At 39.8% G+C, this 13,295-nt stretch overlaps 1 protein-coding gene across 1 annotated transcript in view; it reads right to left on the reverse strand.

The window, feature by feature from the left end:
- Positions 1 to 2,713: 2,713 nt before the first annotated feature.
- The window catches only part of LOC141432638 (uncharacterized), a 44,633-nt gene continuing 34,051 nt past the window's right edge, over positions 2,714 to 13,295 (reverse strand). Inside the window, exons 20-28 of the mRNA XM_074094322.1 lie at positions 13,148 to 13,243; positions 10,601 to 13,058; positions 10,102 to 10,259; positions 9,326 to 9,529; positions 7,409 to 7,607; positions 6,757 to 6,860; positions 6,024 to 6,149; positions 5,024 to 5,164; positions 2,714 to 4,258 (exon numbers count right to left, since the gene is read on the reverse strand). Coding sequence (XP_073950423.1) covers positions 4,227 to 4,258; positions 5,024 to 5,164; positions 6,024 to 6,149; positions 6,757 to 6,860; positions 7,409 to 7,607; positions 9,326 to 9,529; positions 10,102 to 10,259; positions 10,601 to 13,058; positions 13,148 to 13,243 — 3,518 coding nt within the window. The 3' untranslated portion in view covers positions 2,714 to 4,226. The remainder of the gene's footprint in view (positions 4,259 to 5,023; positions 5,165 to 6,023; positions 6,150 to 6,756; positions 6,861 to 7,408; positions 7,608 to 9,325; positions 9,530 to 10,101; positions 10,260 to 10,600; positions 13,059 to 13,147; positions 13,244 to 13,295) is intronic.

Here is a 13,295-nt window from a genome sequence, read left to right on the forward strand (position 1 = left end):
GTTTGTAGTGTAAATCCAAGACAAAAAGGCGGGCTTAGCGGGTCTGCCGAACACTACGCCAATCGTATGCTCTAGTGTAATATTTACGTCACCAATAAGAGAATGGCTGGGTTTAGTTAAGTTTTGACGATTACACAGTGTTTTTTGGCCGCACCACCGTTTAGTGTATGATCGGATGTTCTTTACAGCTACAACAGACTCGGTGTGATTGTTGCAATAATACGCATCAGCTTTGTTGTATATTTAATAAAGATACATATTTAAAAAAATGTATACGTGTTTCATTCGTTTCCGCCAGTTATTACATACCACGAGCCATGAAATCTAAATACAAGAACCACTCGACTGCAAGCGCTTTTGCCGCTCCTCGAAGTAATGCCCTTTTCGTACTGTAGAATAAATAAGTGTTAAGAGTTGTACTAAATGATGAAGTACGATAATTTTGATTTTATAAGAAAGTACTGCACAAAATCGTTTATCGCTATCCCGCGGGATCTATGTATTTCGGATATAACTAATATATGTTCTCTCCAGGGTGTCATACTATCTCTGTACCAAATTTCATCTAAATCGGTTAAGCGCTTCACGCGAGAAGAGCCAAGAGGTAACATACATACTTGCATTTATAATATTGGTATGATTAGAATAACGTACAACCTCAATCTCATTAGTCGGAAGACCTTTATCCAATGGTGGAAGTTGAAGTGGAAGTCTTAGAAAACCACAATGAACAACTCGCCACCTGCATGCACCTGTTGCCCGCAGCTCTCGCGATGTCGTTATTCCACCTAGAGGGAGGCATGCCAACGTCGAAATGGTGTGTATAGTATGCAATCGGCCCTGGGACCAAAACACGTTCCGTCATTCACCAGGAGGACTATTACTCTCAGTCAATTGAATGGTTGTGTGTAGTTTTATTGTTCACATCAACTCAAATTCGTTTACCTTGAGACTACCACTGCTCTGAAATACAATAACAATAAATATTGTACACACACACACACAAACATCACGCCTGTATTCCCAAATAGGGTAGGCAGAGCACACGAAACGTTACCGCTTCGGAGCCACTTTTAGCAATTTTAGGTTTTAAGTTTGACAAAAGCGGTACAATAGTGACAGGTTTAGCCTGTCGCGTCGCCTACGGTATATCTAAACATATCCTCAGTCGCCTCGACATCCACGGAAGAAATGGAGAGGTGTATAAATCCATACTATCTATATCTACGAGTATACTAATATTACACAGAGGAAAGCTTTGGATTTTTGGATATTTGTTACGAATTAACTCAAAAACTACTGGACCGATTTAAAAAATTCTTTCACTATTAGAATGCTAAATTATTCCAAAGTGCCAATAGGCTGTTTTTTTCTGGCTAGCGCGGTTTGCGCATCCGCCACAGACGCGTAAAGGTAAGAAAACGAAATCGATAGAAAATACGGGATTTTGGAATACGGAATTCAACAGGAGAAGATTACATGGGATTTAGGCGAAATAAATAAATATATTATACATGATAAATTAAATTTAGTGAGATGAGGAATACATATTTAAATTTTAATATCATTATTATTTATAAATATGTACAATAAGTTACATATAGTTATGTCATTAGAGGCTAAAAGGACAGAGATGAACGTAGGTAATGGGATTTTGTAGGAGATATAAGCTGTTTATAAAGGAAGTTGTCATGGAGAGGAAATGAGAGAAATATATGATTAGTGTCTGCAATGCCCAAGCCACACTCACAAACATCAGACTCGACCAGTTTAAATTTAGCAAGGTTGGCGGCCATAGGCTATATTTATTAACAGAAAAAATTAGGGTTCCGTACTAAAACTACAATAATGTAACTCAAAGTGTAAAAAAAGTTGCCATAAAACATCTTTCATCGCATGCGCTGTTGAAGCTATTGATTATAGAACAAAAATGTTTTACGATATTAAAGAATACATCAAGATTACAAAAAACTTTGCGATACCATATGTCCAACTATTATCGTGATAACTACTTTTTTACATTTCAAAAGTTGACGACGAAATGACGACTAAAATCAGACCATGTTATCCATACCTTCGTATTAATCCTTATCCAAATAAATACTGTATATTCCAGGCGGTTTCAATACCTGTAGATTACTTTTTGAACGTGGTTTTTCTACGTGGACCTGCCCCGGCTTCGTGCGTGTCGGATGTAGTTTTTGGGAAATTGAGCTGAAAAATGTGTGTGATGTGCCCTTGATGAGAGACCTTTTTAGAGTTCTGTGCCCAAAGGGTAATAAAAACTGGACCCTATTACTAAGACTCCATTGTCCGTCTATCTGTCTGTCACTAGGCAATATCTCATGAATCGTGATAGCTAGACAGTTGAAACTTTCACAGATGATGTATTTCTATTGCTGCTATAACAACAAATACTAAAGGGGGCTCCGATACAACAAACGTGATTTTTTTTTGCTCGATATTAATAACGGCAACAGGTAGGTACCTATTTATTTGTATAAATGTACTATAAAAGTAAATAATTATATAATAAGCAAAACGTGTTTTTTTTGCCGTTTTATGCTGATGTCTTATGTTGTATAGATACGGAACCCTTCGTACGAGAGTCCGACTCGCACTTGGCCGTTTTTTTTTACTTTGCCCGTGCGAAGCCGGGGCGGGTCGCTAGTATATAATAAATACTGTAATGAGGAACAAAATAAAAGACACATTTCAATAAAACTGTCTATTCAAATAAACGCAATAATAAATCGAAGAAATATAAATCTTAGATAAAAATGTGTCAATCCATTTATCCCATATTATTATTTCGATCGATCAGTCTTTAAATATATACAATAAATAATGTGTATCCGTTTTTGTATTTCACGACATGAGCAAAACATTTATATATTTATGAAAGTAATTATCCATATACATATAAATTTGATATAATATTTAATTCAATTTTGCATCATTCATTTCACAATAACAGATTGCATAATAAATATGTACTTTTATATCCCGCGGAGCACCTCATAACCACAAACGTGATGATTTCTATTCGACTTTATGACTATATGTATGATCATAATTACTTAAAAAAAAAATGGTTGCACCTGTAGGGCGCTCCACGGCTATACACTTAGTCCAAATTTATATACAAAAATGAGTCGAGCGCTAAAGTACCTATCAAATTATAGGAATCCAGGATGAGATGATGCTTTTCTGGTTTAAATTTTAACAGTAGGATCGTTACCTTGTTTACAACTAAATATTATGTGGATGTTCATAAAGACCAGGAAATTATCATCGCGCACTGATTCAGTATACACCACAAATCAATACAGTAAAATAACAAAAGTTTTACTAGGTAGACAATTGGCGGTCTTATCGCTTAGAAGCGGTCTCTTCCAGATAACCATTTAGATAAGATGCTAGAGATGAAAGATAATAGTTGACCATGCCATCTCTAGTAGCGGCGCGCGATTATGACTATATGCTTGTAATTTTATAGTTAACTAAAAATAATTCAAATGTAACACATTTGAAGAAAAGCGTAGGGAGAGAAGTTCATATGGTATACTCAAAATGCATTCAAAAGACATTATATCCTTTCCAGACATCGAGAAAAATTTCGCAACAAAAGGATTCTCTGTTTATGACGTATTTCATCATCAAAACCTGGATATTAGGCGGGTACGAGTACTTGGACTTTAACTTTAAAAATCGAGGTAACTTGCAAAATATTATAATGATATTACATAACGAAACAGTTGTTATAACAATCATAAGGACCTGTTCACCACTCGCATAAGTTCGTATACCTATTTTAGATATATCTGTAATACCGTCCGTTTATTCGGATTAAACAAATAGAAATGACATCTATTTGTTTATATTAAATATCAGAATGATATTAGAGATTGGTGAAACAGGCCCTAAGTCTACTTAATTTATTTGACGTACAACACCTAAATAAGCCATTTCAACTGAGACGTGAATGGCAAAAAATACTTTCGGTAAGAGGAATTTTACAACACCACCAACTTGTAAGCTATAACAAATAGAGTTTCTATTCCTAAGTACTAAAATTATAGCTTCACTTTTATTGGATGAAATAAAATTTTTAGGAGGCAAGCATGTTTCAGGGTCAGTTTCCGTTCGTCCGTCCATTCTAAAACGAATAAACTCAGCCGAGTGGAGGCAGCGGCCGGGATGAGAGTTCGCCGCTACTGCCTTCATCATGAACACGCTGCCTTCGCTGCTTTCACCGCTGTAAAATAATACAAATATGCAATGACCTTCAAAAAATTATAATATTTATCTGACACTCTCGGGATTTATTTATTTAGTGACGATTTTTACTTTGCTACTAGCCTTTGCTAACTCGTCCTGGGTTCGAACAAAGGGAGGTAAACTGAAATTTGAAATTCGTATCATACCGTCCCTCTTATACCCTATTAAATGCTAGTAGCGTAAGCGGAACGGGTAGATACGACCTGGTGAATGAAGGCATATGAGTGCACATCTTCATCTTAACCGTACGACTATGTAATTGACAAATAATATAATTTCAATTTTCTAATGGTGTTTTGCGGGTACTCTATAATATTTTTTCTTTCCTTCCGGGGAAAATAAAAACGTTTAATTATTACTCTAGTATTTTAAAAAAGAGCCATTTTGTTATGGAAAAGATGTAACTTTTCCATTCCTTTTTTCACAAAACTACCAAAACAACATTCTCGTTTCCAGACTTTTCGAAATATATTAAAAAAAGAACTAGCCGCCCCCGGTGCAGCCGTTCTGAAACAGCGCTTACACAAATAAAAATTGAAATCGATTTCGAAGAGTTGGCACAAATGGATTGATGAGTGAATGCAAGTATGTGTGTGTTACCTATTTGAAGATACTTCACACAAATATGGAAATGTCATGCATCGGTAATTTTCCAACAAAAACGTCGAAGTGAGATAACTTTCAATCAATCCATTCGTGCCAGCTCTTGTGAATCGATCTGTACGAATCGACTGTTTGTTACCTTCCCTCTCCTTGCGCCTAAGCTTTTTGCGGCGTCGATCGATGGCCGCGAGCTCCGCCTTCACCGAGTGGTACGCTTTGCGTAGGTCTGCGAGCCGCGTCGTCAGCACGTTGATGCGCGTCTGACTGTCCCACGACGGATCTGCAACGATCATTTAGCTCAGCCATAATAGGATACATTCCTGGCAAAATAAAAAGACAAAGCGCCAATCGGACTCGCGCACCGAGGGTTCCGCACAAATTTGTAGGTATTTATGAATATCCAGTGTTAGCAGAGCACTTTTCTTATTAAAATGTACGCAGTGTGGGGTCATATAAGATAGTTTAATGACATAGACAGTCAGACATGAAAAAATATGTTTTTTCTTATTGACTGCTACCTTCTACCTTCACACAAAATTTTAAGTAACTAGAACAGCCAGAAGTAGGTACCCTATAAATTTTTTGGTTAAGGCAATTTTTATAGAAACACCATTTTTAACCGCCGACGCAAAAAGAGGGGTGATATAAGTTTGACCGCTATGTGTGTCTGTCTGTGGCACCGTAGCTCTTAAACGGGTGGACCGATTTGAATCCGTTTTTTTATTTGAAATCAGGGTTTCTAGCGATGGTTCTTAGACATGTTTCATCAAAATCGGTTCAGCCGTTTTTGAGATATTGAACTTTGAAGTGACAAAGTCGGGGTTTTCCAACTTTATGTTGGTTAGGTTATTAATCATGTATCTTGAGAATTTATTTAGAAGCGCGTTGATTTAGAAGTTTTTCCACATCTTAAAGGGACTGTAGACCTGCGTATAACTATGGTTTTAATTTCAACTCGATACTTCCACCTCCACGGGTTCCCGAGATAAAGATGGACGGACGGACCAAGTGATCCTATAGGGGTTCCGGTTTTTCCTTTTGAGGTGCAGAACCCTAAAAAAAAAAAAAGTTCCGTAGATGTGTCTTCTCGACGTGTGATATGTCCAAAGAGGTGAGCATACATTGGATGACGCACTTACCGAGGTCTACGTAAAAGTTGTACTTTAGTGCGGGCTGGTGCGCGTGCGCATCGTCGGTGTCGCGGCGCCGGCGCGGTCGCCGCCCCGCCAGCGACGACTCCGACGCCTTGCGCGACCGCGGACCAGCTGCGTATACATAAACGTCCCTTTATATCCGTCACTAGCTGAAGAGGCTTGTGCACTCACGCACGGCTCATAATATGAACGAACAGATAACGGTTTCCAGTTCTCTATCGTTAGCCCGAATTTCATATGCTCATTTGCCATAATTATATATTTCATTATAAAATCATATGCCATAATGATAATTTGCCCTACTTTTAGTTGCCATAACGATATGTTTGCTTTACATTTATTTTTGCCTATTATCAAATGTCCTGAACCTTATGCCCGAAAATTCAAACATCATGATAATTTATTTGCCATAAAATACTCAGAATGCGTAATATTGCTCTGGTACAGTCGCCGTCAGATACTTCGGGCCGGCCAAGGTGATCAACGATATCTATTTGAATTTGATAGCGACTGTACGTTTTTTCCAGGCGTTTGCTACTCGTACTAGTATAATTTTCCCTTCACCCTGGTGATTTTTTTATGGGCGTTGTCAATGTGTCAATTGCCTATTTTAATCGTTTGTAAGACTACATGATGGCTCAAGTCGCTTCCGCCTAGCGTCGCCTCTGGTAGCTAATACAGGGCGTGTAAAAAACCTTAATAAATGTTGGTAGCTTACCATGAGGTTTGTCGATTTCCAGGGCAGACGCGTCGTGGTCTCTTCTATCTTCATCGTCTTCCTTCCTCTCCATCGGACTATCGCGTTCCGATATACGCCTCTCTCTGTAATAATACTCACTGGTTTACAAATTTAGTAAAATCATAGAATCTCGAGGCCGCGGGTGAATGGTAGTTCAGAAAGATGTTTTCGACGAACTGCAGCGATTTCAGCGATCCTAGTGCTACCTAATCATATAATAGACGAATTGTTTTGATTATGAAATGACTGACGTCATTCATGTTCAACATCGCGCTATGTAAATGTGCTGATAAACTTGAGTGTTCACTTGTAATAGAATCTGACATTCGGCGTTTTAAAATTTGTCGAACTGAACAACGAACAGTGCCAAGTATAAATAAGAGCAACTTACTAACGATTATGTCAGACGGATGCTCTGAAAAAAAACTCGAAGCTTTACTGTTGTTTCGCCTGAATGCTCGCTAAAACGCTCCTTTTTATTTTGTGAGCTTTTACCGGTAATGTAGCATTCTCTAGAATGCTCAAGTTCATCAGCACCTCAAGCTTCGCAACTCGGACGTATAACTTCCGACTTGCTCCGTCGCACTATCATACGGTGGAATGTCAAAGAGTAGTGGTTGAGTGTATTGACCTCTGCGGGGACATGTCGAGGCTGCTGTCGGGCGTGGTGGGCGGCGTGTTGTCGAGCAGCACGTGGCGGCGCGCCCAGGCCGCGCCCGCGCCCGCGCCCGCCTCCGCGCCCTCACGCGCCTCCGCCCCCGCGCCCGCGCCCGCGCCGCCCGCCGGGCCACCGTGCCCCTCGCGCGATGACGCCTCGCGACGTTCCTCTCCTGCAACATACGGATAAATAAATAAATGACGTTAAAAAAAACCTGTAATTATTTAACCCACATTAAGGACTGATTACTAATACAATACGATATTGCGATTCAACTTCCATACAAAACTTAATATTTTTTTCGAGTTAATAGTATATTTTTTATCGAGGGACCAATATGCTTAGCCACCCGAGCTTTAGCGAGGGTGTCTATTTATCCGAGGGTTAATATTATTGACTTTTAGTCTTGAGGTGCACAAACTCTAACTAAATTTAAGCTATAACAAGCACTTATTGAATGTCAAAAAAATCTACCACCGGTTCAGAAAAACCTCTGTTGAGAAGAATCCGGCAAGAAACTCAACGAGGTATATTTTTTAAACAGATTTACAATATTATTAAATGATATCTATACATCACAAGTATTTAACACAACTTTATTTTTAACACAGTACCTAGGTTCGCTATTTGAAGGGATCGCTAATGCGGATCGGAATTATTTCTAAATACCCTGTCCATGATATAATCATTAACTTTATAATACGCCTTAGATATAAATGTCTTCTTGACAATAGATCTGAATTTTGTATCCGTTTCATTTGTAATTTTTTTTTTAATTTTATTATAAAATCGTATGCAATTTCCCAGAAACGACTTTTTGGTTTTAGCCAGTCTGTAAGATGGAACATTAAGCTTCCCTGCGTTTCTAGTAGCCTTTGGTTTATCGACGTTAGTGGGAAAATCACATATGTTCTTCCTACATTACAAGAATATTTCAAAAACATAAAGCGACGGCAGGGTTAGGTACCTGTTTCCTTAAAGATTCACGCGTCTTCAAATTATAAATTGCTCTAATTGCTCTCTTTTGTAAGATCAAAATACGGTATTTGACTATTTTGTATATGTTTTATAAATTAAAACTACACAATGCCTGTTATCGAGTAAAAAAACAATTTTTAAGCTACCTTTACAAATAACAAAGTTATACAGGTTTGAAATTCAAGATTAGACAGAGAAAGACATACTGGCATGTGACGTCACACGCCAGTACCGCCATACTTGCTGCATAGAGAAAAGCGCGAAAGAAAGACAGGTATATAGATTTTTCAAAAAATCACTATAAATCCAATTTTCAACCGATTTAAATTTTCTCTTCGCTAAACACTATCTGTATATCTATATTTTCATAAGAATATTAAGATATGGCAAAACCAGGAGTTGTCAAATACCGTATTGACTCAATTTCTGCAGCAGATCCACATAAAATAAGGTCGTACCGTACGGGCTTCTAATACTCTCGCTCGTAATTCCTTATTTACCACCCTTAAAGTAGCGTTTCCACCAATAATGTGCGAGGATGTGTTGCGTGGAATGTGTTTTTGATTAACCAATAGAAAAGTTTCATTTACACATCCTCGCACAGCACATCTCTAGTTGAAACAGCTGAGCGGAACGAGGATGTGTAAATGAAGCATTTCTATTGGTTCATCAAAAACACATTCTCGTAACACATCCTCGCACATTATTGGTGGAAACGCTGCTTAAGACACAATGTAAAAAATTACATTTAAAAATTACCATTAACTTTACGATGAAGGATTTAAGCATTGTAAGGGAATCGGAACAAACCAGCGAAGAAATTCAATTTTAGTGAAATTCCCAATGCGGTTTAGTATCGATACACGAATTTAGTATACTATTAGTTCATCGCTACCTTAAGAGTTGACTGACCTTTGCTGTGGTTGTGGTGTGGCGGCGCGCAAGCGAACGGCATGTGCAGCCGCTGGCGCGGCGGGGCGGGCTCCGCGTCGGGCGCCGGCGAGCCGGGGATGGTCTCTTCGCACAGCAGCAGCGACAGATTGCTGTCCTCTTCACCCGCGCCCGCCACCCCCGCAGCCGCCGCGCGCGCGCTGCCCGCTACCACTACGCTAGCGCCTGCGAATTAAAAGAAAAAAAAAAAAGATTTTTTTTTGGCACACTACTCGCACTGTGTAGGTACAGATAACAGATTGATTAGTGCATTATGTATTTCCATCGGGAAAATTCGGATCTCAATCGGAACACGACGGCACCCGAAATGTCAATCAATTATTGTATTTAAATGGAATGACTGACATTTTCATATCCATTCATATGGAACTTTATTATTTAGTATACAAATGTCAAAAACGGCTGTACGATGATGGGCACTAAATCTGAGAGAGCAAGACAAATACAAACTTTTGTGATAAATACGATGAAAAACCAGACTCATTACCAACAAAGTGTAGATTTAGCGAGAATTGAGAAAATGACAAGCATCGTTACATATAGTTGGAAAATGAACTAGTTTGCTAATGTTATTCAAACGCGAAACCAAAGATTCGTCTTTCTCATCGGAATATTCAGGAAAACGAATAAATAAAACCGACGAGTCCCGAGCGAAATTAACATTCTGGTAGTACTAGGTCTCAATTAGCTTTGGCCTAGCATTCCTTCCTTTAGTAAAGTAATACAATTATACTGACTATGCTTCCGCTCGTTTTTGCAGGCGTCTTCGAGCATAAGCAGCGTCTCGCCGGCGCTCCACTCGCCGGGCGACTTGCCGGCGTGCAGGCCGCGCGCGGTGCTTGGCGCCGGCTCGGACGCGCCCCACTCCTCTACACGTAGCTTGTCGATTATTAATCTGACCAAAAAACAGTTGATTATAGGCGTTACTTTACGAAGGTTCATTCATAAACCAGAGTAGCCAGTTATGGTTTTGCCTCATTCAATAAGTTTAGCAGCATTAGATAAGACCATCAAAAATTGAGCCGTTACAACCTCTTAATCATGCATCAACACTACTGAAAAATATCTTCTTTCTTTCTCGTCTTTTGCGGCCCATCACGGTGACATGGCTTTTCGTTCAATAATCAGAGAAGGATTATAGAGATTGATTGATGATTAGACAAAGGCTGCGAGGGCTAATAAGCGATATTTTTTATAAACAGTTGAAGTGAAGTGAATTAGATGTGATTTACTTACCGTCGATCAGAATCGTCCGAATCGCTAGATTCGCTCCTGTCTTCTGCCGGGAATGGCGGCAAAGGTATGACGACAGCAGCGGCTTGACTCGAATTTATTTGACTGGACAGTTTCTGTATCGTGTCACTCAGAACCTTATTATTTTTACCAGGTGTCGGCATGGCCAGATCTGCCACACTTTTGCGCCGTTCCAGAATATTCAGCGGACTCAATAATCTAGGAGGTGAAGGTTCATTAGCCTTAACTTTCTTTATATCAGTGAGATCGCGCTTAGCATCAGTGAAGTTCGAAGGTTCACCAAAAATAGTGTCCGTGACATTCGGAGGGCTAATTTTCTTTAATTGTTCTTTAGCCAAAGGTTTAAGGGTGTCCTGCTTGACAGCCGGTTTGGATTCTAGCGGTACGGGCGATAGTTTGCCTTCTGGTTTGTTTAGTTTTAGGAGATCTGTTTTAGGGGTCAGCGCGCGCGGCTTGTCTTCGACCGGTGGCGGTGACATGGAGAGACGTTTAGCGCTATTGATAGCTTTGAGGAGCTTGTCGGCTATCTTTGGTCCTTCAGATTGGACAAGGAAGGCCGGAGGCGGCTCCGGTATGACGTCGATGCGCGCCGGACTGTCCGGCTCAGACTTGTCTTCCTCTGTATCAATAAGAGGGCTGGATGGCGGCTCCATTTTCGGGGGATTAAGTACAGGATTTAAAGGTTTTATAGGTTCAATCTTAATTTTTAGAACGTTGTCCTTTGGCTCTTTGGGTTTGGCCACACTTTCTTTAGGATCTTTTGGGTTTGGACTACTCTCTTTAGGATCTTTGTTCTGTTTGAAAATACTTTCTTTGGGATCGTTGCTAACTTTGACAGCAGTTTCTTTCAATTCTTTACGTTTGAAAGCAGAGTCTACTGGATCTTTAAGCTTGAAAATACTTTCTTTAGGATCCTTATCTTTAGCTTTGGAAGTACCTTCTTTGGGATCCGTGAATACACTTTCTTTTAGCTCTCTGGATTTAATTGTACTTTCTTTACAATCTTTAGGTTTAAACGGATTTTCTTTAGGTTCTTTAATTTTTGGAGAAATTTCCTTGAAATCTTTGGGTTGAAAAACACTCTCTTTTGTCTCTTTTGATTTTTGAATACTTTCAGGAGAGTCCTTAACTTTAACTTCATTCTCTTTTGTTTCTTTAACTTTGGAAGTAGTTTCTTTTGGATCTTTACTTTTGAAAGGATTTTCTTTTAAATCTTTTATAATAAACATATTTTCTTCAGGTTCCTTGTTTATTACGAAAACATTATCTTTAGGCTCATCACTCGGAAGCGGAATAGAATCTAAGTCTATCATTGGCGGTTCATCAATATATTGTTCTTCCTTGATATCTGGTGCACTGTCGCTTGTGGTTTCCGAAGGCGTGCTTGGAATTGGTATATCCTTCAATTCAATCATAGGGGGCTGAAGGAACGGCGGAGGCGTATTCGGTGGTTCTGGAATACTTTCCAGGAGTTCTAGTTCCTTTTCCGGGTTGCCTAACATACTCAAAATATTGTTTTCTTCCTTCATTTCTTCTTGTGGTTCAGGTGATTTAGGGAATCCCTTTAGTGGTGTTTCAGAAGTTTCCGACGTTTCGGAGATAGGCACAACTGGACTGGGCTCTCTGATCTCTTCTTTTACTGCTATATCTTCAGATTCATCTTCAGATGATTGCTCGTCATCAGCGCGGCTGTCCGGCGAATCGTCAATTAACTGCCGAAGTTTGGAAACTTTACTTTTCTTCGAGTAAGTTTCTTGATTTTTAGCCGGTATAAAACCTTCAAACCTATGTGCGGAACCACTGTCTCCAGGGAATGAGTCTTCGTCTAAAGAGAACAGACCATCTTTGGAATCCTCTTCTGGGCTTTGCCTACCGGGCGCAGCGCTGGTCGCGCCGAAATCTCTGAACGGTGACAACGATGGCGATCGCAAAGGAGTCGTTCGCGTTTTCAACGGATCTTCAGAAATTTCCTCGCTCAAAGACTTAGAGAGAGTCGAAGTGTATTTACTAGGGGAGATATCGTCGAAAATGCGATGCGTCCGCTTCTTTTTCTCATCGTGCAGTTCCAGTTCAAAGGGTTCGGGCTCTTTAAATTCGTAGACATCCTCCGGTTGTTTTTCAGGCGCAGAGGCTTCTGAGGTAGATGCGGACATGAATGTGGACGTGGTCGTTGAATTTTGTGGCGGGCTCAATGACGAAGTCTCCTTCTCAGACACCTCTTGTTTTACTTCCTCTGTTTCCTGTTTGACAGTGTGTAGTCCTTTCAACTCTGATCGAATTTCGTTGAGATCGTAGTCGCGACCTTGGTGCGAGCTAGTGCTCGGGCGAGGCTTCTTGGCTGGAGAAACGTTCGAGGGGGTTGACACGGTCCTCACTGGCCTTTTACGAGGCTTACTGGAGCTGCTACTGTCACTAGACTTCGTATCCTTGGATCTCGGCGCTGTGAACAAACGATCCGAAATTATTAACGTGTGCAATGAACTTAGCAATTAAATTGGTAACCATGTTTTATAAATGTATAATACTAACTTTTAATACTTGATTTGTCGTCAGGCTTCTTCGGAGGCCGTTTCACGTTGTCATCACTGTCCGAATCGCTGTCGGAATCAGAGCGAGCTGAAGATTCTAAAAAATATACAAAATATTAAATCAATGAGAGATCAAATTCATATATTAA

This window comes from Choristoneura fumiferana, chromosome 11, assembly GCF_025370935.1.
Source record: "Choristoneura fumiferana chromosome 11, NRCan_CFum_1, whole genome shotgun sequence".
NCBI classification, from domain to species: Eukaryota; Metazoa; Arthropoda; class Insecta; order Lepidoptera; family Tortricidae; genus Choristoneura; species Choristoneura fumiferana.